The sequence below is a fragment of the Candoia aspera genome, chromosome 2 (assembly GCF_035149785.1).
Source record: "Candoia aspera isolate rCanAsp1 chromosome 2, rCanAsp1.hap2, whole genome shotgun sequence".
Taxonomy (NCBI): Eukaryota; Metazoa; Chordata; class Lepidosauria; order Squamata; family Boidae; genus Candoia; species Candoia aspera.
Genome location: NC_086154.1, coordinates 42,050,694 through 42,072,921, shown reverse-complemented (window position 1 = coordinate 42,072,921; position 22,228 = coordinate 42,050,694). Strand labels below are relative to the sequence as shown.

Genomic DNA, 22,228 nt, shown 5'->3' with positions numbered 1-22,228 from the left:
GTGCACTGGTAGACCTGTTTAAAAAAATGCAGCAGAAAAGTAGGTGGCTCAGGGAAAGAAAATATTATTTTAAAAAGTACTGCTGGTTTCAAATCAGGGACATTTTGCATGTAAGGCAAGTATTAGAATCAGAATGCTAGTAAGGAAGATATACAGGGAGTCCTGATTGGGTAGGTGGACAACTCTGGGGACAGAGAGAACAGAAAGGGGCACACATGGAGTTGTGATGCTGGTTATAGAGTGAAAGCATTTATGGGCTCATAGGGATCCCAGCCAGATACAAAGCAGGGGGTGTCTGGCTGGGATCCCTGTAAATATGCAGACTTAGTATCAGCCAGTGTTTCTGAACCTTGGCAACTTTAACATGTCTGGACTTCAACTCCCAGAATTCCCCAGCCAGCATGGGGAATAGACTGAGGGGGAGAGAAATACCAGCGCTGGACATGAGGAAGAAAGGAAGAACCCACTCAATTCATCTGGTGCAATTCTTCTCACTCTCCCTCCTAGGCCAGCCCAATGTTTCTCTCCCACCTTATCCCAGACAATGAAGAATCTTTTGGGCAGCAGAACCATGTGAGCTGGTTTTTGTTCCTTCCATGTTTGGGGTAAGTTGTACATCTCTTACAACAACTCCATGCCCCCTCCCAGGGGTCTGCAGTCCACAGTTTAGGTAACCACTGTTGTAGAACATCAGACTGTAGACGTTTCTCACCTTCTTCTTGGTATCTGGTTTTCAAGTAAATTTTTTTTTAAAATAGAAAAATAACCATGAAAGTCTCGCCAGCCATTTTAAACATTAGGCCCAAGATTAAGCCCAATAACTAGGTTAAGATTAGATTAATAGAAAGAGATTGGATTACAGTATTGAGGGCCGAGAAACTGCCTACGTGCAGTACATGCAGCCATGGAGATTTCCAGAGGACAGTTGCGTCTGCGCAGAATGCAGCCAGGGAGCCGAAAGTGACCTAGAGTAACCTAGGTTTTATTATAATATTAAAAATCACACCCACAGGGCAAGGCGAGCTATGAAAACTAGGAAGAGAGGAAGCTGGTATTGTGTAATCAGTAATCAGTGCACATGTCTGACGATGAGGCAAACTGTAACCAATCACCTTACAACATGACTACACTTGGTAGCCAATTGGTTTGTATTTTGTAACCAATCACCTTGCGACGCAGGAACGCTTTGTAACCAACCAGGTTGTAATGTGCCAGAAATTGAGTATAAAAGACTGCTCTTCTTTTGAAAGAGGAGTCCTCCTTTGTTGCAAGTACCTCCAATAAATGAGTTTTGATTCTTCCCACCCTGCATGGTCATTGGTCTAGCCAGGGCCGCAACTAGTGGGGGCAACCGGGGCATGTGCCCCGGGCGCTGCACTGGTGGGGTGCCAAAATGAGCACTGGGAGGGCACCAAAATGAGTGCTGGGGGGTCGCCAAAATGGGTGCGGAATCCATGTTTGCCCTGGGTGACGCAGACCCTAGTTGTGCCCCTGGGTCTAGCTGCACCGGGCAAACGGTCCTTGAGGAAACTGAGATTCGGCCAACGGTATGTAGGAATTGCTTCAACATGCAACATACAAGCTTTTATGGGGTCTCAACTTTGACTGGATGTCCCATTGCACAATGGAGTTGGGATGAAGAAAATGCTACATGTTCTTTCAAGCAATGATTTGAAGGGATCTTTTAAAATTGTCAGCCACCTTATGGGCAGAAAGATGAGATAAAAATCATAAAAATAAATTGAATAAAACTATGAAATAATGGCACTGAATTCCTATTAAGTACCATTGTAGCTGGATTTACATACCAACTTATGTCTTCTGGCTTCCTGAATCCAGCGGATGTTATCGTAGTACTGCTGTTTCACAGATGCATTTGCTAGGCAAGAGAAGATTAAATAAAATGGTTCATAAAAGCAGTATCAGGCCACTGCCAGTTTGCAAACAGATTCTGAAATATCCATGAAAGAGCACAGGAAACATCTGCCTTTAGGATGACCCCAGTGATGTTACACAAATTATCAAAGGGGGAAGGAATAAATTATTTAGTTGTCTCTAGATTTACAGATAACCTGCATTGTCTGCAGGCAAGAAAAGCATAGCACAGCTGTGATCGGGTTTAGTATACTATTCAAGAGAAATACAAAATACATGTATTTTCCTTGATAATGAGATATTTCAGGCCTGCCACAGCAAGGTCCTTCTACCATAAGGTACTCTGAATCAGGCTGCAAAAATTAATGCGTCAACCTTTTTGAGAGCAATAACCAAAATATTTGGTTCTTTGCAGCAATTATACTGCATGACAATTTGTTTTTCAAAAAACCTGTGAATTTCTTTAAAAACCTGAAAGAACAACACCTCCAATGAATATGAATTAAGGGTCTGACATGAATAGAAATTTCTCCCAAGTAACTGTTTCCTTTCCTGCACTCCTTATTCCCCATTCATGTTGATATTGAAATAAGAATAAAAGGGATTGGCAATAAATTATGAAGGGAACTTTTATGAAAAGACGTAGAAACGTTGAAATCAGAAAAGCAATTAATATCTCTTATTTTTTTTCAAAGGATCTCCGAATATTCAACAAATATTCAGGCAATATCCAAAGAGGAGCATCGTAGGAGAGTTTTATAAAATAAAAATATGGCAAGGCTGTTGTTTCTGCATTAATGTTGGAAACTGCAATGTTTTTAAAATGCCTCATGATTTTATCCCTTTTCATGTGTCCAAGTATTGCAGTTCATCTGCCCATCATAGATAGCCTGACCATCCTTCCACTATCTTAGACCTTGAACATCTTTTCTAAAATACTGTATCTTATTTTTCATCCCAGAAGTTCTTGGGAAAGTCCCAACAGTCTAATTTAAATAGCTTCATGCTCCTACAAGAAATTGCAAGCTCCTGGTAATGTTCCTGGTATGAACATTAGCCTTGTTTCCTTTACCCACCCTTTCTCCAGCTTAGCGTCTTCTCTAATGAAAAATTCTGAAAATGTGAAGTTACACACCAACAGTTGGTGACTGGATTTGCTTAATAAACATATCACCTAGCCAGCATTTTGCACCCATTTGTCTTTCACTTCTTTAAAAAGTTGCTACCTCAGTTTACTTTGTCCCCCCTCCTGTTTGTTGATCTTTATTAAGGGTGTAAAAGAGGCTGAAGGCCTCAACATCAACATTGTCTCTGTGTCAGAAAGGAAGTTAACTCCCACCCTCAAATAATTTTAATTTTTCTTTTCTATTTTATTTTGTACTTCATCCAAGCCCATCTAAATTTACCCAAGACAGGGAGCACATTCTTCCTTAAGGCTATTTAGCATCATTGCACTCCCATTACAGCCCTGGTCTAAGGAAATGTTGATTTCTTCACACATATTCTGGTTCTTACAGAGCAACCATTTGTCCCATTAGTAGGGCAGCTTTGACACGCTGGCTAATTTTCAAGCAGCTAATTTTGAATTTTAAAATGTTATTATACAGAAAGTGAACAAAAACATATTGCTTTGGATGCAGTATATGCATCTGGGGCAAAACAGCAGCTTTAAAATATGATTCCACTTAGCCTTTGGTATGCACTAGGCACAGCCACAAAACTAATGTCCTCATTCTGCTGTGTGGGACCTGTTGAAAGTTACTATCAATAGATTCTTATTAGTACTGAAGGGGCCAGGAAGGTCTCTATCTTCCCAGAAACATCCCTAATGCTAGTGTTTCAGTGGTTACTGAGAAATTGGTAATGAAAGTCATAGCAAAGGATTAGCAAATGTCTTTCCATACATTCTGATATCAAGAAATGAAAGGGTTTCTGAATATAAGAAAACTTGTCCAGAAGATCTTGGCTGAATATTGACTCTGAGTTATCTAACTTTTTACTTGTACTTCCTATTACATACTTCCTATTTCTCCTTGATAATACAGAGATCATGGTTATGAGTTAGTTCACAATTGATTCTCCACAGTCAAGTATTCAAAGAATTGTCACTGGGTGCATTCTGCTCATATAAATATGCAAACTTATATCCATACATGTATCCAGAGGTATGTGCACACACAGTCAGTGTGCTTCAACAACATTAAAAACGATTACTTAAAATCACAAAATCATAGAGTTGGGAGGGACCATTTAGGCCATAAACTCCAACCTATGCTCAGTGCATTAAAGCAGTCCATACAGATGGTGGTCTAGTCTCCACTTGAACACATCCAACTAAGGGGAACACACCACCATCTTTTGGTAATTGCAACCTGCTTTCCTATGAGTTAAATCCATTACTTCATGTCCTGTACTAGAGAACAGGTCTTGACCTTCTTCTCTGTGACATCCTTTCAGGAATGTGAAGAGTACTATAATAATCCCACCAAGCAACCATTTCTAAAGGACAAACATATCCAACTCCTCTAATCTCTCATCAGAGAGCTATGTTTCTAATCCTTTGATCATTTGTGTTGCTGTGGCTATTCGGTTCTTCTGAATCTTTTTTAAAATGTGACCGAAAGCTTGACACAGTACTTGAAGTGAGATCTGCCCAATTATTTCCCATGATCTGGAAATTATACTTGTGTTGATGCAGCTTAAAACTGTATTTATTCTCTCTGCAAGAGAACTATTCATTGTCTTGTATCTGCATATCTAATTTTTGTTTCCTAAATTAAAAACTTTGTTTTTTATATAGATTTAATTCTGTTACATTCTGCCCATTTTGCAAACCTATCAAGATTGTTTGAAATTTGTCTTCTAAAGTATTATGCCCTGTTTTGTATCATCTGCAAATATGATAAGCATTCCTTTTACCTTTTCATTGAAACCATTAATAAAAATAATGAAAAGTTGAGGACCCCAGACTGATCCTAATGGCAGCTCACTTGATACCTATCTTCAATTGAATGAGACATTGATCAGCATTTGAGTATGATTATTAAGCCAGCTATGCACCTACTTTACTGTCATGCCATCCAGGCCACACTTAACTAGCTTGCTAATCAGGATGTCATTGAGTTCTCTGTTAAATGATTTGGTAAAATCAAGATATATTAAGTTTACAACATTCCCTCAATGTCATGTTCACCGTTTCAATGTGCATTGCACATCGTAACATTTTGCATGTCAAGCTAAGTTGCTGATGCGTGTTCTGTCTAGAGGGGGCTGTGAACTCCTTCTGCTGGGTTTATTATCTGTGTTCAGGGGAATGGAATGTGTTTGGGTTATCTACTGTGTTCAAGGTTTTCTTCCCAGGACATCAGCAGAACTCGTTAACAGCACCTGGGCTTGGGGAATTTGAAACGGTTGGGTGAGGGGAGGGATTACATTTGTACCGAGGGTTTTTAGTTTGTATTTGGTGCGCTTTTGCTCATTCTCAGCTTTCTCTGTATTTGCATACTATTCTTTAATAAACCAGATATTCTTAAGCTCCTGCTTCTGAGTCTGAGTCTGTTAGGATAGGCAATCATTACATAAAGCTGAGAATCCCAAATTTTTACCGTTAGCCTCTTTCCAGATTTGATCTGTGAGGTAGTGGAGCTAGCGATGACAGAACCTAAATCCAAGACCGGTGGTAGTGGCAAAACGAGTGAGGGGGTGCCGGATTCCACAGTTAAAAGAACCGAGAGGAACTCTACCCCAGAACTATGTGAGGACCAGGAGGGTTCAAGTTCTGGCTCAGATGGAGAGGAAGCTGGAGAAGGAAGGGCACCCGAAACCACCAGAGAGTCGCCAGGCGAGCTAATCACCTGGAATGAGGTGCAGGGTCCTTTACCAGGGATGTCCAGGACATCCTGGAAGCAGCGATACCCGTTATCCCCAACAGTTGTAAGGATGCAGGGGAGGCAGGTGGACGAACGAGGAAGGAGGACTCTCAAACCCCTGAAAGGCTAAGGGTGATGGAGGTGAAGATGGAGTCGATGGAGTATATGTTCAAGAAATGGTCAATGGCATGGGGGCCCCAGGTGAGAAGCGAAGGGGAATCAAGCACTAGGTATTCCTCGCCTTCTCCATCCCCCCCCCCCACGGCGCCACCGCTGGAGAGAGGCAGGAGTTGGCACAGGGCAGAGGCGAGACCTCCCAGAGTTCGGCTCGCAAAATCCCCACCTCGAGATCGGAGATCCCCAGCAAGCAGGGGTGCGAGTGGGAGACCAGATGTGGGACGGGGGCCGCCTGGAGCAGGAATGAAAGACTTTGGCATCAAATATGACGGGGATCCAACTAAGTTGTCTTTTTTCCTCACCAATGCAAAGAGTTATATGGATGAATTCGGGCCGTATTTCCGTTCAGAAAGAGCCAAAGTGAATGCCATTGCCAACAAGTTGAAAGGGAGAGCAGCTGACTGGTACATTCAGTTATGCGAGGGCAAAGCCCCTGAGCTGGAGGAGTTCAAAGAATTCCTGTGGGCATTGAAGTTGCACTTCGTAGACCCCTTAGCCAAGGAAAGAGCAAAAAGAGCTTTAAAGGAGCTCAGCCAGGGGCAGCGGTCAGTAGCAGACTATGCCCTGGAGTTTAAGGCTTTGGCTGGGAAGATTGAGGACTGGTCCCAATCTACATTAATAGAGCAGTTCAAAGAGGGTCTGAATATGGAGGTCCTGAGGTGGGCGTTGGGCAGAGATGACCCAGACACCCTGTATGAATGGATACAGCTGGCCGGGAAGGCTGAGCATGCCCAAGAGACCTTTTCACAGGCAAAGAGGGCGGCAAGGCAAGCGGCAATCGTAAAGGGACCTCGAACCGCGGCAGTGGCTGTGAAGCCCGGGTATTGAACCTGGGAGGAGGAGAGAGAGCGGCATTATGCCAAAGGCCAGTGCCTCCGGTGTGGGAAGGAGGGCCACAGGGCGGCCGCTTGCCCCAAACCCAAGGCAGTGGAGCAGTCGGGAAAACCGGCGGGCAAATCGCCATCGTTGACCAGGAAAATGATGGCAGCAAAGGGGGAGACCGAGATTGAGGAGGTACCCTATTTCGTGGTACAGGAAGAAAGCGATCCTAAAGAGCCGGCAGGAAACACCAGCCACCTGCTCTGAAAAGCACCTGTGGGCAGGTGGTGGAGGATGGGCACAAAGATGTTTTGGTGAGTGCTAATTGTCCCACGCTGAACGTAAAGGTAAAGTTGAGATCTCGCATGAAGACTGTTGAGGTTTGGACGCTGATTGACTCGGGGTGCTCAAGATGCTTAATGCATTCAGACGTGGTTGCTGCTTTGGACCTACCCAGCTTTCCCCTTCAGCAACCCATGGTTTTCACACAATTGGATGGTTCAGAAGCCGGGGGGGGGGGGAATCAGTGACCCATTTCACAGGCACGGTGGCATTGCAAATAGGTAGCCACCGTGAGGGGATGCAGTTTGTAGTGGCCCCTGTAGGTCATCCCTTAGTCATCCTAGGGATTCCATGGCTGGTCCAAAGAAACCCCTACATAAACTGGGAGCATAGGACTCTGACTTTTTCAGATGGCTTTTACCAAGCCCCTATCGCGGACCAAGTTCCTGGTGCTGCAGTGGGGAGGGCTGCGGCGGCCACCCCAAGTTTCACAGGGACCCCTCTGGAGGGATTGCCGGATAGATACCAGGAGTTTGCTGATGTGTTTGGGGAGATGGAAGCGGACCAGCTCCCTCCTCATCGAAAAACTGACTGTGCGATAGAGCTGGTCCCCAACGCTCAACTGCCCAAGCCGAAGATTTATGCAATGACTCAGAAAGAGCTTGAGGTGCTCAGGGACTTTGTGGATAAAAACTTGGCCAGGGGATTTATAGAACCAGCGAACTCTCCAGTTGGAGCCCCTGTCCTGTTCTGGGACAAAAAGGATGGCACGTTAAGACTCTGTACAGATTATCGCGGGTTAAATGCGGTCTCAATATCAAACAAGTACCCTCTGCCGTTAATCAAAGACATGTTAGCCCATCTGTCAAAGGGCAAAATTTTCTCCAAGTTGGATTTGCGGGAAGCCTATTTCCGCATCCGCATTCGGGAAGGGGATGAGTGGAAGACTGCTTTTAATTGTCCATTGGGTTCCTTTCAGTACAAAGTCCTGCCTTTTGGGTTGGCAGGAGCACCCAGGGTGTTTATGCAATTAATTAACAAAGTGTTACATGAACATTTGTTTAAAGGGGTATTGGTGTATCTGGATGATGTTTTGATTTACACGGAGACTGAAGAAGAGCATGAACACCTCATTAGGCAGGTGCTCAAAAAGCTTAGGAGTGCAAAGCTGTATGCCAAACTGTCTAAATGTGAGTTTCACAAAACTCGACTTGACTATTTGGGGTATAGGATTTCTGACAAGGGCATTGAGATGGATCCTGAAAAAATTCAAGCGATATTGGGGTGAGAACGCCCACGCACTAGAAGGCAATTACGAAGTTTCCTTGGATTTAGCAACTATTACCGCCAGTTCATCCAGGGGTTCTCTGAAATTGCCTTGCCCCTTACCAATTTCTTATGAACAAAGGGGTTGGGGGACACATGCAAGGTGAAAAACCCAGAGGCAGTACTCCATTGGACACCGGAATGCCAGGCAGCTTTCGAAATACTTAAAAGCCTTTTCACTACTGAACCCATTTTGCAGCACCCAGATCCCATGCGACCCTTTGTGGTTCAAGTGGATGCTTCTGATTTTTCAATTGGGGCGCTTTTGCTGCAAAAAGATTCTGACAATCACTTGAAGCCTTGTGCTTATTTGTCCAGGAAATTTTCTGAGACCGAGAGGAGGTGGCATGTTTGGGAGAAGGAGGCTTTTGCAGTAAAGGCAGCCTTGGAGGCATGGCGCCACCTCTTAGAGGGGGCTAAATGCCCTTTTGAGGTTTGGACTGACCATAAAAATTTAGAAGCGCTCCGCACCCCCCGGAAACTCAGTCCTAAACAGATTCGCTGGGCTCAATTTTTCAGTCATTTCGATTTCCAGCTGAAATTTATCCCGGGTAAGAAGAACTTCCTTGCTGATGCTCTTTCTAGGTTACCCCAAGATTCTGTTCACGCAACTGAGATTGTGGGTACTGTGTGGACGGAGCCACAGCTGGGCCTCCAGGCTGTGACACGCAGCCAAACCCGGGCACAGTTGCCTCAGACCCCAGTTGTACCGTCAAGAAGGAGGACACAGATTCCCTCTCAATTGCAACAACAGTTTCTCCAGGCACTGAAATCTGATACTTGGTTGCAGGCAAACAGAGACAATGTTTCATTTGACAGTGGGTTAGCTTGGAAACAAAATCGCCTCTACGTGCCTGAACAGTTACGGGCTGAAATTCTGACCCGTTCTCATGATGATAAGGTGGCTGGGCATTTTGGGTTTGTGAAAACGTTGCACCTGGTTAGACGCCAATTTTGGTGGCCCACTCTGAGGCATGATGTGAAAGACTATGTTGCTTCCTGTACTGTGTGTGCCATGTCAAAACGAAAAGGGGGGGAAAAGCAAGGGCTCCTACAGCCAGTGGCGAGCCCATCCCGCCCATGGGAGGAGATTTCTATGGATTTTATTGTTGACCTTCCTCCCAGCCAGAAGAAGACAGTAATTTGGGTAGTAAAGGATTATTTTGCCAAGCAAGCCCATTTCATTCCATGTGCTTCTATCCCTTCTGCCCCCCAGTTGGCACGCCTTTTCCTAATTCACATCTATAGGCTCCACGGGAGCCCCTCCCACTTGGTCACGGACCGCGGGACACAGTTTACTTCCCAATTTTGGAAATCATTTTTGAAATTGGTGGGCACCAAGCAGGCATTGTCCACTGCGTCACATCCTGAGACTGACGGATCTACGGAGGTTTTAAATTCGACCCTCGAGCAATTTTTAAGGGCATTTATAAATTACCAGCAGGACAACTGGGTTGATTTGCTCCCTTTTGCTGAAGTGCTTACAACAACGCTGTCCATCAGAGCACTGGGCACACCCCTTTTCATGTAGTTTCAGGACGGGACTTTGTGCCCATCCCTGAGTTGCCACAACCTTCTCCCCAGCCCTGTTCTGCTGCTGATTGGGTGGCTCAACTGGCTGATTCATGGCCAGTGATTCAGCAGGCTTTGGCTGATGCCCAGTCTGCTTACAAATTGCAAGCTGACAAGCGCAGAGATGTTCAGCCAGACTTTAAGGTTGGCGATCAGGTCTACCTGTCCACCAAGTTCATAAAGTCCACGCAACCGTCACGGAAATTGGTGCCTAAATTTGTTGGACCTTTCCCCATTATTGGCATTGTGAAGTCACTTTTAAGTTGGATTTGCCTCATAATCTGAAACGTTTGCATCCTGTTTTTCATTGCAGTTTGCTCAAGCCGGTCAGTCACTCTTCCCAGTGGCGTGCCCAGCCTCCCCACCCTGCTCCGATCATGATTGATGGGCAGCAGCATTTCGAAGTGAAAGAAGTCTTTGATTCTTGCAGGCTCCATGGCACACTTCAGTACCTTATCTGCTGGAAGCATTTCACGCACCCTGAATGGGTGGCAGCTCGCAACGTTAACGCTCCTGTTCTAGTTAGGCACTTTCATTTAGCTTACCCTTTGAAGCCCGCTCCTTGATGTTTTAACTTTGTTTTGCGGGGGCAGTATGTCATGTTCACCGTTTCAATGTGCATTGTACATCGTAACGTTTCGCATGTCAAGCTAAGTTGCTGATGCGTGTCCTGTCTAGAGGGGGCTGTGAACTCCTTCTGCTGGGTTTGTTATCTGTCTTCAGGGGAATGAAATGTGTTTGGGTTATCTACTGTGTTCAAGGTTTTCTTCCCAGGACATCAGCAGAACTCGTTAACAGCACCTGGGCTTGGGGAATTTGAAATGGTTGGGTGAGGGGAGGGATTACGTTTGTACCGAGGGTTTTTAGTTTGTATTTGGCATGCTTTTGCTCATTCTCAGCTTTCTCTGTATTTGCATACTATTCTTTAATAAACCAGATATTCTTAAGCTCCTGCTTCTGAGTCTGTTAGGATAGGCAATCATTACACTCAATCTATAAAGGAAGTTATCCAGTCCACCCCAAAAATGAGATAGGATTTGTTTTTGACAAACCTATGCTGACTTAGGTAATTATTGCATTGTTTTCAAGGTGCTTACACACTGATACTTTTATGAACTGTTCTAGAATCTTCCCAGGTATTGATGTCAGACTGACTGCTCTGTCATTTGCTGGATATACTGTAATTTTTCCTTTTAAACATACAGACATTTGCTCAGCTCCTTCTGGGCTGGCTCAAGGGGTTGGGAGTGGGAGGCACTGTACAGTATTAGTAGGGCCATTGCTATTTTGGTTCAATCTTCAATAAAAAGCTATGTGTTCCATCAGGAAACTGTGGAGGGCAGGTGACTAGGCAGGGTAAAAGACTGTTCCTCTTAATTTTCTGTTTACTCAGCACTAAACAGTCACCCAATCACTCACGATGAGCAATCAGCAGCTGTCAGGATATACCCCTTACAATCAGCAGCTATTCAGGAGATGACCTTTACCCACGCAGCTCAACACACAATCCTTCAGAATACAGTTCCTCTAGCCACGCTTTTCTCTTCCTTCTGCTGAATTCCCTCAGCAAACTCCTTTTTAGGCCTCCCCATTCACTTACTTGCTTTTGCAATGGGCAATATTTAATTCAAATAATAATTGAAGTCGAGAGTTCCAGCCTCTTAGCATTAAGTCGCCTTCTGTTTGTCTGACCACTAGTATAGTTTTTGCCATATTATTATCCCATCAATTTCTGATAAATATGGGTTAGACTGCAAGCCAAATAGATGACAAAGCATTACATGCTCTTTAAAGTACCTTACTCTGGATCTGATTTCTCACTATACTAATATTTCCACATGGCAAAAGTGAGAAACCACAAACAGAACACTGAAGACCAAAGAGGTCAATAGGTAGTTTCAGAAAGAATAACAGGCATCTTTCCACTGAAGCCCAGCTTTATTTCTGTCTAAATTCTGTTGCTCATTTCTCTGCCAACCATAACAGCGCATTCAATAATTAAATTGCCACCAAATCTGCTTCAGCCAGCTGGAATGTAAAAGGTCACTTTAAATATATGTGCACTTAATTCCAGTGGTTATTTTCTTATGAGATAAATATCTTCTCTAGATTTACCATGAAATACTTAGGGCTGCTTTCCAGTTTGAATGGTGAGAAATGCGAGGGAGCTTTTCCAGGACTGGATATAACATAACTTCAGAGACTTTCTGCTCTTTGGGAATAAGAATAGCCCAGCTTTCATAATATTTGACATTATGGAACACCACAGTCCTCAGTTTAGGGGTCACTATTTTAACATTATCATCCAACAGTATGCATGGAAATGATGTTCTGCAAGCTGCTATAGTGCCATACAAGCAGAAAGTAGTTGCCAGTACCTCTCAGAAGGTACAGTTCTCAGACTTTGTATAGAAAAGGTCCCGCATTCAATCTGAAATTCTTCAGGTAGGCTGGGAAGGGTTCCTGTCTGAGGAGCCTACCTGTCAGCCTTACCAGGTGGACCAGACAGGAAACATGACCAGATGAGCTAATTCTACTTTATTGTAAGGCTACATTAACAGACTCTTACAAGTCTGAAAGTACAATTCTCCCTCTGTCTCATTTACACCCCAAGAAATTGGGGGGGGGGTTTCCTCTTCTGAGCCTCTTGCCCTGCCCACTATCCAGCTGCCGACTATGCTGCCTCTTATCTAACTGTTCCCTAGGCAGCATTTTTGGGCCCAGTCTCCCAAGGTCACTCCCACATACCATTACACTACCAGACATGGTGCCAGGCTCTTTGGCAACTGCCTCAAACTGAAAGTATTTCTTTTCTGAGCATGATTCTCACAGAGTTCTCTTTAACAAGATTCATTGAGATGATGGTGATGGAATTGCAAGAATTCCAGCAAGTGAATTATTTTCAGTTTAGAACCAATATACAGTATTTCCATGTACATTAGATAGAGACTAATCTTCAGTTCTTATTTCTAACAGCCTTCCTATGATCCAGTGAGGAGGCAGGTCTCCTCATTGATAACAGGGAAGCCAACCTTCCTAGCTTTAAATTTAGCTTGGCAGATGTCGTGCAGTGTCATGCCCTGTTCTAAGGCATGCATGCCTCACAATGTGATCATGCCTTCCTGTTGGAAGGGAGGGCCAGGAAGCATGCATAGGCTTATCCCCTCAAGAACAGATTGCACGGGTGGCTCGCCCAAGGCCGGGTGGCCATCAACATAATCACCGGCCACTCCAAAGGGCCCCAGGGTATTCACCTGGGACGGACACAGAAGGAGGAGAATGGCAGTCAGACGGCACCCGCCCGAATCACCCATCAAGGCTATTGTCTCACCAGGATCACCCATCAAGAGGTCCGGGAACGGACACACGAACGGGGGGGGGGGGAGCGGAAAGGGGCAAGGCCGACACACGTGTATATAAAGGGAAGGAGCACAACACGTGCTCATTCCTGTCTTTCTCTAGTGACGGTATCCTTCTCAATAAACCAGCTTTCCTTAGCCAGTCTAAGTTCGAGTCTGCGCCTTATTGGGGAGAAGCTACGCATCACATGCAGTCTTTCCTGAAAGACACTGCATACTTGTGCAAAATGAAGCTGGGATATGATATAATGGAAAGCACCCAACAACACTGTTGGTTGATTTATAGAATAATCCATTCATGTCCCGTGCAGATTTGAAGTTGTGCCTTATAATTTCTAAATATCCTGTTGCAGGCCTTCACAGACCTGGTCTTCTTGTCTTCTTAGGCCTATGTTGACACATCTGGAAAATTTTGAAAATGCTTGTAGATGCTGCCCTAAAACAGTGCCCATATGCTAGTTATAACATGAATGCTGTGGGGGCAAGGCCAATCACAAAATGTTAAGAAGGTATAAAACCAATCCAATAACTCAAATACCCTTTATAATGAATATACATTAAGTTCCCATATGTCCTTTCCAAAATGACAGTTAAATGATTGCTAACTCTTATTATTTTTATTGCATTGTCTATCGCTACTAATCTGATTTCACAACCATAAAAAAGAAAGGATTTAAAAGATGGATTTTCACAGTTTCAAATGTATAACAACAAAATCCTAATCAAAGTGCTACAGATTAGATCTGTACTTTGTGGTGGTCCTCTTGTAAAAATCATGAGGATGTTAATGGTCCATTTCTTTCATCCATGTTTTATGCCTTGGCAGTGCTGATATATGCTAGATTTATGATTTTTAGTGTGCAGTTTATAGACACAAATGCAAACTTTAATTACATGATTCTTGGAAAAGGCTCTCATGTGAAAATTGTACCTATCAAAGAGGATCCATTTTTGTTTTACTGTATCTGACTTTTAATTTGTTTTTTTTCTCTCAAGTGGCTATTAAGGCAGTTTATTTTTTTTATAAGAATTTTATTAGATTTAAAGCAAAGATAAAAACTACAAAAAAGCAAAGAACACCTACAAAAAGAAAAGAGAAAAAACTAAAAAGTGTGAAAACACCAGAAAAAAGAATTTTAAAGATTACATAAGGAGGTGACTTCTGACTTTTAACAAGAATATACAGCAATTTCCATAATCAATCCCTTACTCTATATCAAACCAAAATCACATTATTTTTATAAATCATTCTATTAGCACATTATAAAAGTCACTAAATACAATTGCTCCTTCCCCTTGTATTAAAAGAAATATATATACAGTATGTATGCATGTATGCATATGTGTGTGTGTGTATCTTAATCAACTTGCCCCCCCAAATACAACATTTATTTAATTATTTCCTTCCTACCACTATTTCTATACATTTCTGTCCACTATAATAAAAATCAAACTAAAAGACATATATATTGTCTACTCTTAAAATTAGTAATACTGCAATTATGACAATCTTAATTCTGTTAAATCTAAAACAGCATTTATTGTTTGACTATTAATTTGTTTTTACGGGAAAGCAGATTTGTGGGATAGGTGCATTTTCTTGCTGTGCTTTCTCTGTGAAGGAGAAGTTGCTGTTTTGGGGGGATCTTTCTGAGCCCAAGTAATTAAATAAATAATTTCATTAAGTTACTATTTGGTAAATAATTAAATAGTCAAAGCTATGTTTGTATGCACTTCGTGGTTGTTTTTTTGTATACATTTCCATGCATTTGGGATTGGTTTGGGGGTGTGTGTGTCAGGTGGTAGCACCTAGCAGACTGTAACTTATCTTTATTTATTTATTTATTTATTTATTTATTCAAATTGATTAGCCTAAAAGATAAGTAGGGCAGGAACTGGCTACTGTACTACCTTGATGGGAAATCACAATCCCAGGGCTGTAGCTAGACTGGGAATTGGAGGAAACACCCCAGAAGAAGACAGTGGCAAACCACTTGCCAAGAAATCTACAGGGACATGTCTGTGAAGTCACCAGGCATTTTGCTTGATTCAATACATTTGACTGAATGAATGAATAAATGAGGGAGACTTTACATACACTTTGCCTGAAACACTAAATATACATGCATTCAGGTAACAGCCTGAAGCAGTTGGAGACTCCAGTTATGTTCACATGCCAGGAAGTTCCACTGATAATGATAAATATGTATGCATATGTTACAGTATATACGATGAAGATAATGTAGCATAAGTGCAATTTCTCCACACAGCATGTATGAGAGAAATAAGCTTTTAATTGACTCAAAGAGTATAATAATTTGATATTTATACTCTAAAGTTATAAGGTACGATTAACTGCAAGTTATTTTTCCTGGGTTCTATTATTCACCCTCTGTGCTAAAAGACAACATGTCTTACCTCCCTGGTGTATAAGTTCCTCAAGCACTGTTGTGGCTATAAAGTCAGTGGTTGCCAAGTCTTCTGAGTCACCAGAGGTACAAACCCACCGAAATGGGCCGAATCCCATAGAAAAAATGTCTCTGGGAAGAAAATATATTTAAATATTTAAAAGATAGTTTAAATTCCTGTTATATTGATATTTATGGTTAGCAATGCTTTTCTTTCATTAACTGAAGATGGAAGAATTTCAGCTATTTCAAACAGACTAATCCAAACATGAAGCTCTTTGAATCCCTATTTTAGAACTTTAAGTAAAGCTTTACTTGCAGACCTAAGCAATGTATCTGTGGTCATTTGTCCACTTGAGTTGTCTAGTCATTGTTGTGTCAAAGTAACAGGAATTAGGATAGATCTTATATCACTTCAGTGATGGTTGGATGATGCTATGAAGACACTGTATAAACCACTAGTGAGGAGATTACCCGTGGGATGTGTGCTTGGGTTGTAATTACAGGCACATTCCCTGTGAATAGGACCTGACAATTGGTTTAAATAAATAAATGTATTATGTGATTCAGCCGCAAATGCAGGGAGCAAGTGCCTGTGATCATTGTCATGAGTACTGATGGCAAGCAGGAGGGGGCCCTATCCAGGGTGGAAAACACATGCGTAGTCCTGAGGAGTTAAGCAGCCATTCAAAGAGACACAGATCAGACCCGCCTTAAATTTCAGGGTTTATCTGTCTGGGTTTCTCCCATGCTTCTTCAGTTTGTTAGGATTCTGTTTTATGTAGCAGTAATAAACACTAGAGACCTACTCCTCATCTCAGCGTGATTTCTGACTGTTAGGACAATCATAGATTGAAATGTAATAGGGCTAGCCTTCTCTGTGTGGTGATCAAGGTATCCTATCACACTTTCCTCAGTCTCTATCATCAACAGGCAGCAGGGTGAACTGATAGTAGAGAAGTTTCCTTTATTGACTTTGGGGCTGCAATTTAGACTGGCATTGTGAAGTATGCCCATGGGAAGCCACTGTATCATCCAGGGCAGATTTTAGTTTCATATCAAGCACCAACCAGACCAAACAAGTTGGATACAATTTCTGATCCATCCAGAAGACCCATACAAAGATAAATGTAAAGTTTTCTGTGATGGCACCAAGATCCATGTGTCCAATTATCTATGTTAAAGAAGTACCTCCACTTCAGTCCTGCATAGTAGGACAAGCTCAAGGATTTTTCTTTATTCAGGGATATTTAAGACATTAATCTGAATCCAGGTTTATGGTTCATATGTAAGGGTTAGGCCCTTGTGGAAAAGAATAGTTAATGTTTAAATTCCTTGACACCCTGCAAATGGGCATCAAATGCTTTGGACAGACTAGGACATCAAGCTAGAGAAAGGAACTAAATCAATTTCAGGTTTTGAAAGCACATACTGTATTTCTTCAAATAACAAACAGAGATAATTCAGAACTTCCTGCCTTAAAACATACTGCCAGCTAACTAAGGCTTGGCAGGTAAGAAATCCAAAAAATGACCCAATCAATCAGTTTGCAGGTAGAAGAAGAGCCCTGCCAGCCAGACAGCACCATCCATGCCTCTTAATGCAAGACTTTACAATTAACAATATTTCTACAGAAGGAAGGAAGGTTGGAAATTGGAATTTTGGAGGTTGGAAATTGAAAACTGAACAATCAATGGGTGGTCTCCCACAGTTGTAACATACTTTTTATACGTACAATTATTACAATTGCCTGTATTATTCTACTTTTATTTAATTTTATTTAGCTGTTCACAGTTATGCCTTTTATCTCTGGCCTTTGGCTATAATAAAGATTCATTCATTCATGGGTGAAAAGGGCCTGCCAGTGCATATTCCAGGTTATTCCTGCAGATGCTTTGCAAAGGTATGAATATCATGGGGAAAAGGGAAGGAAAAGAGTTAGCCTTGGATGTCCAGCAATGCAGATGTTGATACCCAGAGAAATGTATTGGTCATATCTCACCAAGCCTGGGTCTACTGAAGAAGGGTAAGGAGAAACAAGTAGGTTTATCACACACCTTTGGGTCCTTATTACTTTGCTAGGGCACATTGCTTCAAAAGAGAAAGGACATAAGCTGGACACTCAAGGTAGGTAAGAGTCGAATAAAAGAGAATCAAAAAGCACAATTTGGTTGCTGCTGGTTGGGTGACATAGTCTGTCTCCCATTTTGGTGTACTACATGTATCAAAGCTTTTCCTTCCCTTCCACTCATGTCACAATAATAGATGCAGTGGATTTCAGTTTAATTTGCTTAGATATACTGTATATGTGCCAAGGAAGAAGTCAGTGGTAATCAGGCATAGCCAACCTCTTCTAGACAGCATTTCATTCAACTCCTGGTTTATTAATATAGTAATGGAAAGCAACATTACAAAAACACTTAGAATTTATTTTTTCACTGTTAGATATTTTATGCTTACCATGAATTAACTGGCCTATATTCTTTCAGGAATAATAATAATAATAATAATAATAATAATAACAATAACAACAGCAGCAGCAGCAGCAGCAGCAAGAAGAAGTTTTTAAGAACAACAAGCTTTCTTTCCTATATTCAAATGCCACACTACTTTTCTCTAGTTCAGATTTCTCTCACAGCTTCCCAAATATTTGTGAGATGCAGCACTCAAGAATTCAGTTTATAGTCTTTAACTCCTGCAAGGCAATTGAGCTAATGTGAAGGTTACTTAAAGTGACTTAAGAAAAAGATTGCTCACATTTGGCAGCTCTTTTGGGTCTTCCCCAATCCCAGTCCCAAATACATTCCTTTCTAGACAGAAAAGGATGGATGTTTCATATTTTTCTCTTGTACATACCCCATAATGTGCTGAACATAAGAAGGGTACTGGAATTCTCCTTTGCCAGCTCCTCTTTTTGCAACATCAGCACCTTACAAAGAATTTAAAAGCAAAGTGTTCAGTGAGGAGAAAACTCAATGCCCTTGATAGCAAAACAGCAGTTGAGTGAAATAGGACTGGATATTGCTGTGCTAATTGAGAACAAGGCTAGTTGGGGAACAGGGCTGTACAGGAATTCATAACATTTCTATACAGAAGTATTTCTGTGTGAGATGAATTAATAGTTGTTCTGATCATGAAATTATCATATACAATACAGAAGAGTAACATATTCCCTACATAGAAAAATGCCTGCTCCCATGCAGAAATTATGTGATGTACTCCATGCCAAGAAAAAAGGAAGAAATTCTCTCCTTACCAGCTCTCTGGGCTTCTAGAAGGAAAGCATTGCCGTAATCCCAAAAAAACATTCCTTGATCAGACAGCTTATTGATGGCAGCTACTTGTCTTCTAAGACTGAAAGAAAAAAAAATTAGAACATTACTTTTGGCACCATCATATGTCATTAGAAAAAAAAGCCTTAGTTTGAATTATGGGACGCTGTGAGAGAGAAGATAATTTACTGAGTAAATGTGGAAGATGAGAAATCTGGGTTCAAATTACATCTGAAATAAATAATCTCTAGCAATTTTTCTTTTACTAAAAAGAAGAGACTGTAGATTTCAGTAGTGCCATCATGATGGGAGAGGGGAGCATGCAGCTCTCCTCATCCACATTCTTCTTTGTGTTCTTGAAATCACCAATTCCCCTTTGGGTATGATTTGGCCAATTTGATCTGCTGTCATGTTATATTATCATCACCAAATGCATCTGAGCTATGCTGAATAGCAGTCCTACCACCTTTTTTTTCATTACCAAGTTATTATCTATTTCCTTTGTGATCGTGGCTTGTGTTTTGAACAAAATATAACAGAAAAGGTGTTTTATTTCCAGAACCATGAGCAGTGAGAAATCTTTGGGCCATACTGGAACATAGGTTGAGTTTAAGGAACAAGACTCATGAATATTTTTGGAAAAAATATTTGGAAAAAATCTACTTTGAAAATTGGTGATGAATTATTCTGTTGGAAAGTTTGGGCAGAAGTTGGGATCATGACTTTAAATCAACTACTATGTAATGACTATTTTAAGGATTTTTCCCAACTTCAAATTGAATTTGGTCTTCCCAATTCGCGACAGTGGAGGTATCTTCAATTTAAGCATGTTCTAACAGGTCAGTATAGACCAGATGCTTTGGCTGCCTCAAAGGCACCTGAGTTGTTCTCCTACTGGATGGAATCCATATTGAGAAATAATTTAATTTCATATAAAAATAAAATATATGTCATACAGTCCTACCATATGGATGTTTTTCCATTTGCAATTTATTTTTTCTTATTAAATATGAGAGAAAGAAGCTGTTTCAAGCAGGCTGCTACTAAAGTGCAACAGCAAACTATATTGCCACTATTTTTCATTAGCACACAGCGGATAAGGAGGTTGCATATGCCCTGTAAACTATGTTTAGTCATCCCTATTCTACAGGATTAAAGAAATGATAAATGATATGTTAAAGAACATATTTAGGATTCTCTCCCACCTTCAAGATGATGATAATGTTAATGTTAAAGTGATGCTGTTAAAGTGCTGCACTCAATATGCCAACAAATTTGGAAAACTCAACAGTGGCCACAGGATTAGAAAAGGTCAGTTTACATTCCAATTCCAAAGAACGGCAATGCCAAAGAATGTTCAAACTGCCACACAATTGCGCTCATTTCACATGCTAGCAAGGTTATGCTCAAAATCCTACAAGCTAGGCTTCAGTAGGCTGACCATATGTACTGTTTTGAATGGGACAGTCTGTTTTTTTTTTAATATTTCCTGACCATCCTGTCATTTTAATATAAATGTCCATTTTATCCCTTTTTTTAAAAAATGTTTGAGCTGTTATTGAGAAAAGCGGGGAAAAATTGAAATTGAACTTGAAAAGGAGGCTGACTTACTCATTGGCAGTAGTTCTCAATCTGGCAGGAAACCTAGAGCGGAACCGCAGGAACAGCTGATTGGCGGTGAGCAAGAGGAAGAGTCGTTGCCGCCAATCAGTGCAGTGGAAGACAGTCGGAAAAGTGCACCCAGCAGATAAGAAGCCGATTGGTTCTCAGGCCAAAACGGCAGGAAGAAAATAAAATAAAAGGGCACGCCAGAGAGGAACAGGTTGTTGGGGACAAACGTTCACTAGACTCCTCCGTTCCTGTCCTCCCGTCCCAGCTCGTTGCCGCAACTCTCCTGCGCTTCTCCAGCCTCCTGCCTCCTCTGTTCCTGTCCTCCCATCCTAGCTTGCCACCACCCTCAGCCCTCCTGCAACTTCTCAGCCCAATGCCATCACTGCACCAGCCTCTCTGGACTCAACCATTGCTGCACCTCCCCCTCCTGCACCTTCCCAGCTTACCATCAATAACTTTTTTTATCGTCTTTTTCATGAATACGGAATATTACATAAATTTAACCCCGTCCTGTTTTGCCAACCCAATGTCCCGTTTTGTCTCAAGGAAATATGGTCAGCCTAGGCTTCAGCAATATATGAACCGAGAACTACCAGAAGTACAAGCTGGGTTTCAAAGAGGCAGAGGAACTAGAGATCAAACTGCCAACATTCACTGGATCAGGGAGAAAGCAAGAGATTTCCAGAAAAACATCTACTTCTGCTTCATTTGCGCTAAAGCCTTTGATTGTATGGATCACAATGAACTGTGGCAAATTCTTAAAGAGATGGGAGTACCAGACCACCTTACCTGTCTCCTGAGAAACCTGTATGCGGGTCAGGAAGCAACAGTTAGAACTGGACATGGAACAACCAATTGGTTCAAAATTGGGAAAGGAGTACAACAAGGCTGTATTTTGTCACCCTGCTTATTTAATTTATATGCAGAGTACATCATGAGAAATGCCAGGCTGGATGAATCACAAGCCAGAATTAAGATTGCCAGGAGAAATATCAACAACCTCAGATATGCAGACAATACCACCCTAATGGCAGAAAGTGAAGAGGAACTAAAGAGCCTCTTGATGAGGGTGAAAGAGAAGAGTGCAAAAGCTGGCTTGAAACTCAACATTAAAAAACTAAGATCATGGCATCGGGTCCCATCACTTCCTGGCAAATAGAAGGGGAAGAAATGGAAGCAGTGACAGATGTTATTTTCTTGGGCTCCAAGATCATCGCAGATGGTGACTGCAACCATGAAATTAAAAGATGCTTGCTCCTTGGGAGGAAAGCTATGGCAAACCTAGACAGCATATTAAAGAGCAGAGACATCACCTTGCCAACAAAGGTCCTTATAATCAAAGCTATGGTTTTCCCAGTAGTAATGTATGGCTGTGAGAGTTGGACCATAAGGAAGGCTGAGTGCTGAAGAATTGACGCTTTCAAACTGTGATGCTGGAGAAGAATTTTAAAAGAGTCCCTTGGATCAATCAATCCTACAGGAAATCAACCCTGACTGCTCATTGGAAGGACAGATACTGAAGCTGAAGCTCAAATACTTTGGCCACCTAATGCGAAGAGGGGACTCACTGGAAAAGACCCTGATGCTAGGAAAGACTGAAGGCAAAAGGAGAAGGGGATGGCAGAGGAAGAGATGGTTAGATAGCATCACTGATGCAA

At 41.9% G+C, this 22,228-nt stretch overlaps 1 protein-coding gene across 1 annotated transcript in view; it reads right to left on the bottom strand.

Annotated features, from left to right (window-relative positions):
- The window catches only part of UROC1 (urocanate hydratase 1), a 75,627-nt gene that overhangs the window by 16,049 nt on the left and 37,350 nt on the right, over positions 1-22,228 (bottom strand). Inside the window, exons 12-15 of the mRNA XM_063291671.1 lie at positions 18,944-19,041; positions 18,544-18,616; positions 15,698-15,819; positions 1,809-1,879 (exon numbers count right to left, since the gene is read on the bottom strand). Of these exons, the coding sequence (XP_063147741.1) occupies positions 1,809-1,879; positions 15,698-15,819; positions 18,544-18,616; positions 18,944-19,041 (364 nt within the window). The remainder of the gene's footprint in view (positions 1-1,808; positions 1,880-15,697; positions 15,820-18,543; positions 18,617-18,943; positions 19,042-22,228) is intronic.